The sequence below is a fragment of the Mustela nivalis genome, assembly GCF_964662115.1.
Source record: "Mustela nivalis genome assembly, chromosome: 2".
Classification (NCBI taxonomy): domain Eukaryota; kingdom Metazoa; phylum Chordata; class Mammalia; order Carnivora; family Mustelidae; genus Mustela; species Mustela nivalis.
Genome location: NC_139021.1, coordinates 155,966,319 through 155,978,503, shown reverse-complemented (window position 1 = coordinate 155,978,503; position 12,185 = coordinate 155,966,319). Strand labels below are relative to the sequence as shown.

Sequence of the window (12,185 nt, the reverse complement as noted above, 5' to 3'; positions counted from 1 at the left end):
TACCCTGGTGGAGCTTGGATTTGAGCAGAGGACACAGAAAAGACACAAGAACGGAATAGATAAATTATAGGATATGTTGAAAGGTAAGTGTTGTGTACAGGGCAGGCTTCACTGAGAAGGTGGGGTTTTGAGCAAGCAATTGAAAAACGTAAAAGGAATTAGCCAAGTAGACTCTGGGGGGAGAGCTTTCCAGGCAGACAAACAGCTAGAATACAGCCTTAGTGAGAAGTAAGCCTGGCCCCTGAGAGCAGTAGAAGAGGAGTTCAGAGGCATTAAGAGGGTGAGAGGATCCTGCAGGGTCTTACGAGTCACTATAGGACCTTCCACGTTTACTCTGAATTAAATGGGGAGTCTATGCAAGGTTTTGGACAGGGGAGTAACCTGATCTGATTTATAACAGGATCACTTAAATGTACTGGGTGAGGACCAGTCAGGACGGCCATGGCTATAAACCAGGCAATGATATCCTTCTTAATATTTCTGGAGAGTTTACCTTATGCCAGACACTGGCCTGATTTCTTGCTTTATATTAATTTTCTGATGTGCTCTTTTGCTGTTAATACTTAATGACTTCTACAAGAGTCTGAAAGACTCTTTAAGTACCTCAAAGGGAACAGTTTCAAGTACACAGTTGGACTCAGAACTGTGCTGAGAAGAGGGCATTGTCTCGTTAAATGCTCATTACAATCCTGTAAGGCTAGAGCTGTTATTAGCCTGTTTTTCAGATGAAGAAAGGACGCCTAGAGAGCTTAAGTCATTTACCACACAACCAATGATAGAGCTAGGACCTAGACTCCTGCATCCCAAAGCTCAGGCACTTTACCTGAGACAGTTCTGCCTTTTGCTTTAAAGTCTCTTTAGTTTCTCACAATGACCCTGTGAAACAGGCATGGCAAGGACAATGTCTTGTGTTTCAGATAAAGAAAGGCTGAACATTGAGCAGGGGTAATGGTATCAGGCTTGCTGTGTCATTGGTCACAACAGACTTCAGAGATGGATCCAGAGCTGCTGCATATAGCTGTGCAGGTTGTGTACTGCAAAACTCTCAAGGGCACCATTCACAGTTAGAGGCCCCCAAATTAAGGTGAGATTAATAGATGAAATGTGTGGAGAATAATTCCTAGGCTCTGAAACCTCTGGGTAAAAAGGTGAAAATGAATTTCTCACCTACAGAATTTTAGACTAGAACTAATTCTGGTTGCCCACCAACAGGTATCAACCTGGAGACAAAACACACTATGTTTAGTGACTGCATAAATAGGGCATAAAGATAAAAACATGAGTAGCTACCATACGCTGGGCACATGCCACATTTAAACCCATGCAGCCTCTCTTTTAACCCAAATGGTGACATTGGAGGTGGGCACCACTGTTACTCACCACAGAGATGGCACAATTGGGGCTTAAAGAGGTTAAATCATTTAAAGTGGCCCAGCGAAAAGCTTAGTGTTCTATCAACACCTGCAGAACCAATAGCAGTAATTTCAAGGACTCTGAGAGAAGAGACTAGAGTGTGCTGGAAATACACCCATCTTCAAAACTTTTTTTTTCTTTTTTAAGATTTTATTTATTTATTTAACAGACGGAGATCACAAGTAGGCAGAGAAGCAGGCAGAGAGAGAGGAGGAAGCAGGCTCCCTGCTGAGCAGAGAGCCCGACACAGGGCTTGATCCCAGGACCCTGGGATCATGACCTGAGCTGAAGGCAGAGGCTTTAACCCATGAGCCACCCAGGCACCCCTACACCCATCTTCAAACAAAATGGACAAGAGGAAACCATTTCTGCCAGTGATTCCTAAGTGGCCTGATCTTGTGTAACCTTGGACTTCCTTTTGAAACTCCCCTTTCTCAACAGACTCTATGTTCCCAAAGATTCAGGTCAACAAGCTGCATTTATGATATATTGTTCCATCAGTTTTTCCAGCTTTCATGAATGAAAAATGTCAGCCAATATTTTTGGTGAGAGTAAGAAATTCTAGGGCCAAGACCCTCTGTTGAAATAACTGCAACTCAAGCAAAGGCACTGGGCACTTAACTCAAGGTTGAGGACAATTAATCTGTGTTATGTCATTCATCTACACAAAACCCTCTAAAGGCACACGTCACCAAAGTCATAGCTAGTTACCCGGGGACACTGATAGAAGGGAGGGGTGCTTACATCAGAGGGGGGAGCTCAAGCTGATAAGAATCAAATCAGGGGCACCACTGTTGTGAATATAACATGGTGGGATTGAGAGCTGCCACTTGGCCAGCACTGACCATGTGGCCCATGTGGTACTGAGGGCTTTGCCAGCTTTATCTCACCTATCCCTACAGCCCCTCAGCAAGAGGTGGCTGAGGTCCCTAGGACCTGATGGAAAAACCAAGTCTTCAAGGACACAGGGAACTCATTAGAAATCCCCCAGCTGGTAGGAGGGAGAGCAGTGCTTCATGACCAGCTCTGGGAGAAGCCAAACCTGTACGCTCAGCCACCTTGCTGCTTTCTCTGCATCGGTCCTCACACTCTAGCTACATCAGAAATATGAAATATGTGCAGGGCTTTTTTCAAACACAGATTCCTGGGTGCCATCCCCAAAGTTTCTGATTCAGGAGATCGGATAGGGATGGTGGGGTGGGGGCGGGGTGGGAGATGGGGGGGGGTTTACATATCTCACCTGCTCCCAGGTGAGCAGCTGCCAGCCCTGGGCCACACTGTTCTAAATTAATTAGTCTCACTTGACTGCATGCAGGTAGAATGCCCGGATCTGGAGGTTTCTGGGCACTTCTCCCTGTTACCCTGCCTCCACTGCTGCTGTCTTTCTCCTGGGCCCCAGTAGACCCAGCCCATATCTTTTGGACCCACAGAGCACTTACCCGTGAGCCAGTCCAGCCCAGCAGGGCAAAGGCACGGCGCTCGTAGGGGCACATGACCAGGTCCACGCGGATGGCCTTCCAGGTCTTCCCCTCCTGCTGGCTGCACTTGCCACTGTCCACTCTCTGATGGTGCAATTTTAAAATCAGAAAGCATTTTTGAAAATGATCTAAAGCATCCACCTTCCTGCTAGGCAACTTTAACTTTTCAAATGTCGACTCCACAAGGTCACAGTATAAAAGTAATCCCTGAAAACAAACAGAAAGACATCAGGGAGACTCCCCGGTGGACAGGGTCTGCCGTTTTATACTGGGCTCTTAAAGAATGCTCTCAACAGAAGCTTCACAGATTTGAGCAGAACGTGGCCATGTTTTGTCCTTGCTGTATGTGAGTCCACTTGACCACAATGGGAGAGGAAGCCAGGAACTGGGTGTATTATCCTCTCTCTGCTGCAGAGGAATTTAGCAATTAGGCCAAAGCTCCAGAGAACCCTTCTCCTTACTTCTGAATTACAAGTCAGTGCTCAGAAACTTGCCTTATCCCTTTGAGGACAAAGACTGTCACTCTGTCCGCCTTGGAGAGTGGCATAATGTTAGTGATGGTTATTTCACCTACTGCTCCTGAGTCAGAAAGATAGGAAGTGATTCTAAGATGGGCCCAGTGATGCCCCAATTTGTCTGCTTGGTGGACAGGCAGGGAGATGGCAGTAATAAATGCTAAATCTGAGTGTCAACTAAAAAAACCAAATAACCTTGAAAGAATTCAATCATAGCTATTAAGGTATGTGATTTGTTGTCCTTAGGTCAGATGTTCTCGAATTTTATCATCAGAAGCATCTGGAAAGTTTGTCACAGCAGAGTTTGTAGGGCCCTGTGCCCAGAGTCATTGCGTGGAGGGAAGGAGGGAGGGCGAGACTCTGCATCTCTAACATGTTCCCAGGGTGCTGCTAATCCAGGGACCACAGTTTGAGCACTACTGGTTCTGTTCATTTTGTTATAAGGAATGCTTTGCATTTCTTCTGCAGCCCTCCAAGAGACATTGTTTCGGTTCAGCCAAACGTTGAAGGGGATCCTTTTTCTGACCTCAAAAGAGGGAACTCTAGTCCTTTAGTGGCTCCCCCAGGAGCGCTATTAGAAAGAATACAGCGTTTGGAGGGGACTGAGAGGGAAGCACTGATGTCCGGGAGACCCTCTGGGGAAGGTGGCAAATGTTGCCCTAGGGTGATCTAATCACCAGCTGAGGAAAACACAATTCTGCTTTTTAATGAAACTTACATAAATTAGTACATTACAGCAGCTTTTCTTGTAATTTGAATTATGTACCTTTGAAGAGTGAGCTATTAAAATATTCACAAGCCTTTCTTTAAAGTTAAATTTGCAAAAATACCCACCTCCCGCCAAAATCCACAAAACTGGCTTTCTAATAATTGTAAGCTGTGTTTGCACTTCTGCCACACTGGCTGGTCCTAGACAATGGGCCATCCTTGGGAAAGGTTTGCTTTGAATCTTGCAAGGCATTTGGGAAGGCATGCCTGGAATAAAATGCTGCTGTCTGCTTATTTAGGCACTTCCCTTCTGCGTCTGCTGCAGGGCACCGTTGTCAAACACACACACACACACACACACACACACTCCGTGATGTTGCTTCCTACTCTCTAGCCTAGGCTGTTTTGGGGCTCTATGTTCTACCATTTCTTTCCTTGTTGCCCCCCATTTCCCCTTCGGTAACTTCTTTCCTTTGAAAATTCCTTTGAAGTTTCGGGCTCTGGCTGTAGATGGGAACATTTCCTACCAGCATGTTCTTTACTTCCTACTGGAAACTGACTCCTGACAAAGAAGGAGAGGGGGGCCTTCCCCTGTTCCTTCCTCCCTCCCTCCCTGGGGTACCGTAGGAGAGGAGCGCTCAGCTCCCAAGGTTCCACTTCTCACAAAGAGGGAGTCCCCGTGGCCCCAAGTTTAGTATCAGGTTCGCCAGCGGAGCAGGGAGGGTTGAGAGGCTAGAGGGTGAGGCCCTCTCCTTATGTGAGGGCCACAATCCATCCGCCCTTGTGTTCTAATTCCCTGCACCCCCTTCTCAGAAGACTCTACATCCCCTATTAGAAATCTGTTTCTCAGCAGGAGTGAATATATTCTTTTCCCTAGAGTGTAAATACTTTGAATCTCTCAGCCTTCCGGGAGGATAGACCAACAGAGGAGTGAGAGGCCCTGACCAAGGTCCCACCCACCAGGGCCCAACCCCCGCCCCTCCCCCCAGCAGTCCTCCCCTCCTTGGGCTGAGCTGTGCTGGCCAGGGAGATTTCAGGCTGAAGGAGCCTTGGCCATGTGGACGCCCATCCACAGAACAGTGCTCCAAGCTCCTTTTCCTCCCTCTCCGTGTACTGACTGACCCAGGGCTCTTCTAGAAGGCTCGCATTCAGAGTCAGCTGACCAGCCCTGCCAGGCTGTTCTTCACAGTCAAGGAACGTAACGCGGAATGTAACGTGACGTGATGTAACGTAACGCGTGCGTGCTGTGTGAGTATGCGCCTGCGTAGGCCTGCGTGGGCGATCACCCGGATAATCTGGAAAATGCGAGTTGGGGTAAGAACGTCTGTGGCGTGAGGAGCGAGGTTGAGGTGGAAGTTACGCACGCAGAGTTCCCAGCCAGGGTGGGAGGGACAGGTCCCAGGCTGTAAGGATGCGGGCAGACCTGGGACACCCAGCTGGCCCTCAGTGTCGGCTTCCAGAGGCCTGTTTGTCCGCGAGGGAAGAGCAGCCGCGCCCACTCACTTCCGGGTCCCCTCACCTGGCGCCGGGCCTGGCTCTCAGCAGAGCGCAGGGGACAATTGCGCGGGCGTGATCACGCTGACAGCCTGTGTTTAGCAGGCGTTCGCCCTTACTAGTCACTGTGTCGGGTGCTTTATCCGATTCTCCGTTAATCCTCCCCGTGAATGAAATGGCAAGAGCCTTGATATCCCTGTTTCGTAGATGAGGAAGGGTTGAGCAAAGCGCCCCAGGTCATGCAGCCAGTAAAGGCAGGGCTGTCCTTTGAACGTCCTAAATAAAACCCACAGGCTTAATGTTGGCCTCCACCCGCTGGCCCATCTCTTTGCTTGGAGGGCAGACCTATGACTGCCTCAAACGGAGGAAAGGCAAGAGGAGGGAAGGCTTCTTGTCCCCATGTCCCCATTCCTCCATTTTTGTCTTAGTCCGGGACAGCTTCAGGGCATGGGGAGCACGCTCACCGAGGCTGAGGGGCACCTGGGTGACTCAGTGGGTTAAAGCCTCTTCCTTAAGCTCAGGTCGTGATGCTTCCCCCTCTCTCTGTGCCTGCCTCTCTGCCTGCTTGTGATCTCTGTCAAATAAATAAATAAAATCTTTTTATTTATTTATAAATAAATAAGTAAAAACCAAGGCTGAATAGGTCCTCACAGGGAACCCCGGCCTTGCAGTCCCCACTGTCTATGCAGTGTACTTAGTGTACTATCTATGAGAAAGTCCCACCCTTCCTGCTCAAGTAGAGCAGAGGGGCCCATGTAGGTGGGGCTGACTCTTCTCATGCTGCCTTCTCCTCGTTTGGCCTGGGAGGATCATTCTCAGGGTCCCTGGATCCACTCTTTTGAGAAGGACAGAGGGGCCTGGGGATCTGGTTCCTACATTGGGTCCTCCCTTCTTGTGCTACTAGTTCCAGGGTGTTGTGTTTCTGGCTCTTATTTTCACTTGATCTGAGGTTTCTCTCTTTCTGCCATATCAGGGAGCATGGCCCACACCCAGCAGGGGCCAGCTTGCTCAGGAAGGATGCAGCTGGGCCAGAAAAACACCAGCCCTAGGTTTGTCAGCCCACCAGTCCTGTAGGTCCCTGGGGTGGAGCCCTCTGGTCTCTTTGGAAAGTAGAGTTCTCACTGGAGTGGGGCACCAGTCAGGGCCCAGGAGGCTCTCCCTGCTGCCCATCCTTCACCTCCTCTGCTGGGCAATAGGTAGCCTAGGAGAAGTCTCATCTCCTCAGTGGGTTGGTGCTTCTGAGCTCATCTTTTCATGAGTTTCTTTTTTCCCATCTCAGGACAAAGTCAAGGTAGTTGTTGAACAGAAGAGAGTTCCAGGCACCAGCGACACCTCCTGGCTGCTTCTATCCCAATCCCAGCAGTCCTGCCCGATGCCTAAACTGGGCTGGCCATCTCATACCTCCCAGGTCTGTACCTGCTCTCCATTTGTTTCAGAGATGTAATGCTCCTGAACGTCCAATACAGAGACATACACACCCTTGGCCTCGTTGTAAACAAGGCAAGTGTGTATATGCAAGATTGATATTCACAACATGGACTCTAGGACCCCAGGCAGATAAGTCTCATCGGGTGTCATGTGCTATTGTGTAAGCTGTTGGAAATCATTGACAATCAGATAGTCATTACAAAATTATGAGGTAAACAGTATGCAAAATTCAGTTGTATTAATGGACTGCTTGAGTGTCCAAACATCCACTTTTGATCCTTCTTCTTACCTTCCTTTCCCATAAGTTTATCACTTTCGGTAAAAGTTGTTCCTCGTCTTCATCTGTTGACCCGGGGCTGGTAATTAAAAAATCTACATCATGCCCAATCTTCTTACCTCTGAACAAAAAAAAGTATAAAATGGAAAGGAATTAGTTTTTAGCTCCGAATTTTAGCTCCCAAACAAAGTCACCTTTGTTTTTGTGTCCTGTGCTCAAGGTTTGAGCACCACAAAATGCTCATGATAAATTTTTTAAAAATATCCTTGTTGTACAATTCTACTCTTCGTAGAATAACTTTATGACAGAAAAAAAATCCCACATAGTGCGTACGGGATGACATATGTGTGGGTAAAAAATAGCAAAGGAAATGATTTCTTCTGCACTCACCCCCATGTCCATATAGAGACAAGAATGGCGACGAGCAAACCAAGAACTATGATACAAGAGAGGGCTCTCAGAATTAGGACATTGACTGAAGGCATTTTCTTAGATTTGATCTTCCTCTCCCACTTGCTCCCTCACTTCAGACTTGGCTTGCCAGGATGGCCAAAAGCAAGCAGGTAAGCGGGCCACAGGGAGAGCTGGAGGAGTGGCGGGGTGGGAGGCTAGGACTCTCTTTCAGGAAGGAGGCCTCAACATCCAACGAGGCACACGTTTCTGTGAAGAATTTGTTCATTCTACTCATTGATTTGGCCAGTATTTCTTGAGTACCTGCTTTATGCCAGGCTCCTGGTTCTCACAGAGCACAAACATCTACAAACTAAGTGAGGGAAAGGATGTATACAAACAAGTTACTTGGCAGGTAGCCCTGAGGTAGTCTGTCGGGTCGAGCCTGGAGGAGGGGGTGGTACCTGAATTGAGTCTTAAAAGATGAGAAGTCAGCCAGGTGACAATTTGAGGAAAGCTAGTCCAAGCAGAAGGGACCGACGAGCGAGTCATAGAGGCATGAAACAGCTCTGTGTTTGCAAAGACAAGGCATTTGGGGTTGCTGGGGTGGGAACGTGAGGTACAAAAGATGAGACCACAGAGACAGGCTGGTACCAGATCACCAAAGGCCTTTGTGCCATGCTCGGAAGCCTGAACTTCTGAATATAGGGAGCCACTGAAGGTGTTAGAGCAGGAGAGGCAAAAGGAGCTCTCATTATCTACCTCCGGAATCCTCCTGTCATGGTGACGAAGGCTTCAGGCAGAAATGCCCAGACGGCCTCTTTAACCAGCATGCCAACTGCCTCTGCTTCTGCCCTGGTCACACAGCTGACAAGATCTTCATAATAGAGGAATCCTGAGGGGCCATTGAACAGGTCAATGGAGAGAGTGACACATGACATGACCAGCCCTCTGTGGGAGGGGATTCTGCCCCCAGATAGCGCAAACATGACCACAGGCATCACCAAACTCTTTCCCCAGAGACGAGTGTGTTCTCTATACTCTTGGTTGTGAATTTTTCATGGTAATGATGACTCTGCTTTCTGACTTGTAAGAAAGAGACTTAAAATTGCCTGACGGAGAAAGAGCCTATATTTCATATCCACCTGGAAAGCAAGCTGTAGGACTTCTTACTGAAGAACCAGCCTTCTTGACCAATAAACTGTGTCCTATGAATCTTGAAAGATAATGCATATAGATTTAGGAGGGGAAGATTCAGAGTTGGAAAGTGGTGGATGGAAGTTCAGACACAGTTGTGATAATGATTTGGTTAGTCCCACAGGCCCATGGAGGGAGCTTCCTCCAAAAATTAAAAATAGAATGAGTATGTGATCCAGCAGTCCTGCTTCTGGGAATACATCTGAAGGAAATGAAAATGCTATGTCAAAGGGATTTGCGCAGGCCATGTTCACAGCAGTGTTATTCACAATAGCTAAGACTGCTGTCTTAGGAAACAACCTAAATATCCAACAGTGGATGGATAAAGGAGTTGTGCGGGTGTATGTTTGTATGAATATTATTCAACCATGGAGGTGAGGATATCCTGCCATTTGCAACTACATGGATGTGTCTTGAGGACATAATGTTAAGTGAAATAAGTCAAGAGAAAGACAAATATTCTATAATCTCACTTAAATGTGAAATCTAAAACCAAAAACTTGTAGAAGAGAAATCAGATTTGTGGTTATCGGAGATGAGGGTGAGTGGTGGAGGAATTGCAAGAAGGTGGTCAAAAAAGTATGAACTTCCAGTTACAAGAGAAATAAGTACCAGGGATGTAATATACTACAGGATGGCTGTACTCAATGCTGCTGGATGTGGCTTGCTCTCTCTGATTGCAGTTTTATCATATTTCTATTACATGTTGAAAGTAAATGTTTAAAACACGTACATCTTTTTGGGCCTTTGCATTTCTTCATTTAAAAAAGTGTACCACAGCCCTCCATAGATGGAAACACCCAAGCCACCACCTTCAACCTGTAGGAAGTCCTGCCAGCCTTCAGCTGTCTCACCATAGTCTTGTCTTCTCAAGCTGGTAGGTCCTGAGCAGTTAGATCAACCATCTGCCTAGATTTGCACACTTTCCCTTCTATTTACTGGTATCTTGTGGTTTCTAAAGCAGATCCACATTTGTGCCAGCAATGACTCTTGGTTTGCTCAAATATTTTTTACTCCTCAATCTTTATATCCATTTTCTTCCCTTGACTCTGCTCCCACACCTTTCCCCGAGGGGAGACAGCAAGGACCAAACGTCTAGAGCCAGTTCAGTATGAACCAGATCAACAGGGCAACCCCGTGTGATGCTTGGATGCAGGAATGATGGGCTCTCTTGTGAAGAGTCTTTGCCCTGTGCCAGGATTGGTGCTAAGGGCTTTGCCAGCATGATCTGATTTATTCCCCATTTACTAGCAATGTTACCCCCCTTTTATAGACATGGTAGCTTAGGCTTAGAAACTTGAACAGGCTTGCTCAAGATCATGCAGCTGCCCAGTGTTGGAGCCAGGATTTGGATCCAGGTGTGTCTGATTCCAAAAGCTTGTGCTTTTAACCAAGTACAAAAAAAAGAGAGCAAACAAGTGACCAAGGTACCAGCATTGGAGTTGAAGTTCAGCTGACTTAGCTCTACCACCACCTGATGAGCCCCTGACCACAGCAGGAGATCTGTAGGCAGGACAGTTTACCTGCTTTCTGCATTGGTGTGAATTTCAGGGTTTTGTCCAGCTTTATTTTATTCAGAGTTCTGTAACCCATTCTGAACCATTTCTCGGAAGTCTTCAGTCCCACTCCAAATACAGAAGTAAAGAGCTGAAACAGAGGGAAAGGCATGCCTTTAGTTTTTGAAATGATCACTATGACAATGAAGCAACACTTTTCAAGGTCAAGGGATTAGGAAAACACATAAGGAAATTTCTGACCCAGTTTCTCCTGAATATGACAAGCAGGTGGGTGATGGTAACTTTGGACAGAGCTTTAAGTTTCAGGAGGGTCCTCTCCTGACACGTGTTATGAAAGGGAACAGAAGTGAGGAGGCGGGACCTGGCTTCTGCCCAGGCTTCTGTGTACTCTGATGGTTGCTTGCCTGTGCAGTCCGAGTGACAGCAGCTTTCTCTGTTGGGCACTCCTTCTTGGCCCAGGGTCCTTACACTCACTCATGCTCTGCATATTTTAAGAGGGATGCTCATGTAGGTTGTATGCATTCCTAACCATCGCCCAGCTGATAGCCCAAACTTGAATCCAAGCTGCCTGTACTCTAAGCTTTGGCTCCCGCCTACAAGCACCTTTAGGCCTGTGCCTCACCCCAGAACCGAAGGGCTGGGCAGTAATCTCTGTCACCTGCAACTCCAGGATGGGGCACACTGGGGGGGTAATAGGCCCTGCTTCAAGGGAGAGTAGGATGCAGTGAGGAGCTTCTGACACAGGTGTGCTCTTTACCAGCAGATTTGTTTTGTCCCATGGTCCCAGTGTCCCCATGATATTTGTACCCATGAGTGATAGATGCCAGAAGATAATTTGTACCTCAGCATAGCAGTAAGCTCATACATCCGTATTTATCTGGGCATCTGCTTCCTAGACCACAATATGGACTGATTGTGTCCCCCTCCATCCATTAGTTGAAGCCCTAATGCCCTGGTGGTGGTATTTGGAGATGAGGCCTTAGGGAGGTGATTAGGTTTAGATGAGGTCATGACAGTAGGGCTCTCATGAGGGGACTAGTGCCTTAATAAGAAGAGGCACCACAAGGGTGCTAAGCATCTGCCTTCAGCTCAGGTCATGATCCCTTGGTCCTGGGATCAAGGCCCACATTGGGCTCCCTGTTCAGCAGGAAGTCTGCTTCTCTCCTACTCCCCCTGCTTGTGGTCCCTCTATCGCTGTGTCTCTCTCAAATAAATGAACAAGTAATCTTTTTTTTTTTTTTTTTTTTTTTTTTTTTTTTCCAAAAAAGAGGCCCATGGGACCTCTTGTGAGGGCGCATTGAGAAGGTGGCCATCTGCAAGCCAGGAAGAGAGCCCTAACCTGAACCTGACCATGCTGGCACTCGCTCTCAGGCTTCCAGGCTCCAGACTCTAAGAAAAGTAGTATTTGTTATTTAATCCACCCAGCCTGTGGCGTTTTGTCATGGTAACCCAAGCTGATACAACCACTTAGAATAAGTAATAGGATTAACTGAAAAAACATTTTCTTCTTTTTTTTTTAAGATTTTATTTATTTATTTGACAGACAGAGATCCCAAGTAGGCAGAGAGGCAGGCAGAGAGAGAGGAGGAAGCTGGCTCCCAGCTGAGCAGAGAGCCTTATGTGGGGCTCGATCCTAGGACCCTGGGATCATGACCTGAGCCAAAGGCAGAGGCCTTAACCCACTGAGCCACCCAGGTGCCCTGAAAAAACATTTTCAAGGGGTGCCTGGGTGGCTCAGTGGGTTAAGCCTCTGCCTTTGGCTCAGGTA

The 12,185-nt window shown here is 47.5% G+C and overlaps 1 protein-coding gene across 3 annotated transcripts in view; it reads right to left on the bottom strand.

Annotated features, from left to right (window-relative positions):
• Positions 1-12,185, bottom strand: part of DNTT (DNA nucleotidylexotransferase) — a 30,939-nt gene that overhangs the window by 3,714 nt on the left and 15,040 nt on the right. For 2 of the 3 annotated variants that reach the window (XM_082722122.1, XM_082722121.1), the window contains exons 6-9: positions 10,424-10,547; positions 8,466-8,598; positions 7,326-7,434; positions 2,853-3,098 (exon numbers count right to left, since the gene is read on the bottom strand). In XM_082722122.1, coding sequence (XP_082578248.1) covers positions 2,853-3,098; positions 7,326-7,434; positions 8,466-8,598; positions 10,424-10,547 — 612 coding nt within the window. The remainder of the gene's footprint in view (positions 1-2,852; positions 3,099-7,325; positions 7,435-8,465; positions 8,599-10,423; positions 10,548-12,185) is intronic. The other variant, XM_082722123.1, reaches the window with a different exon arrangement.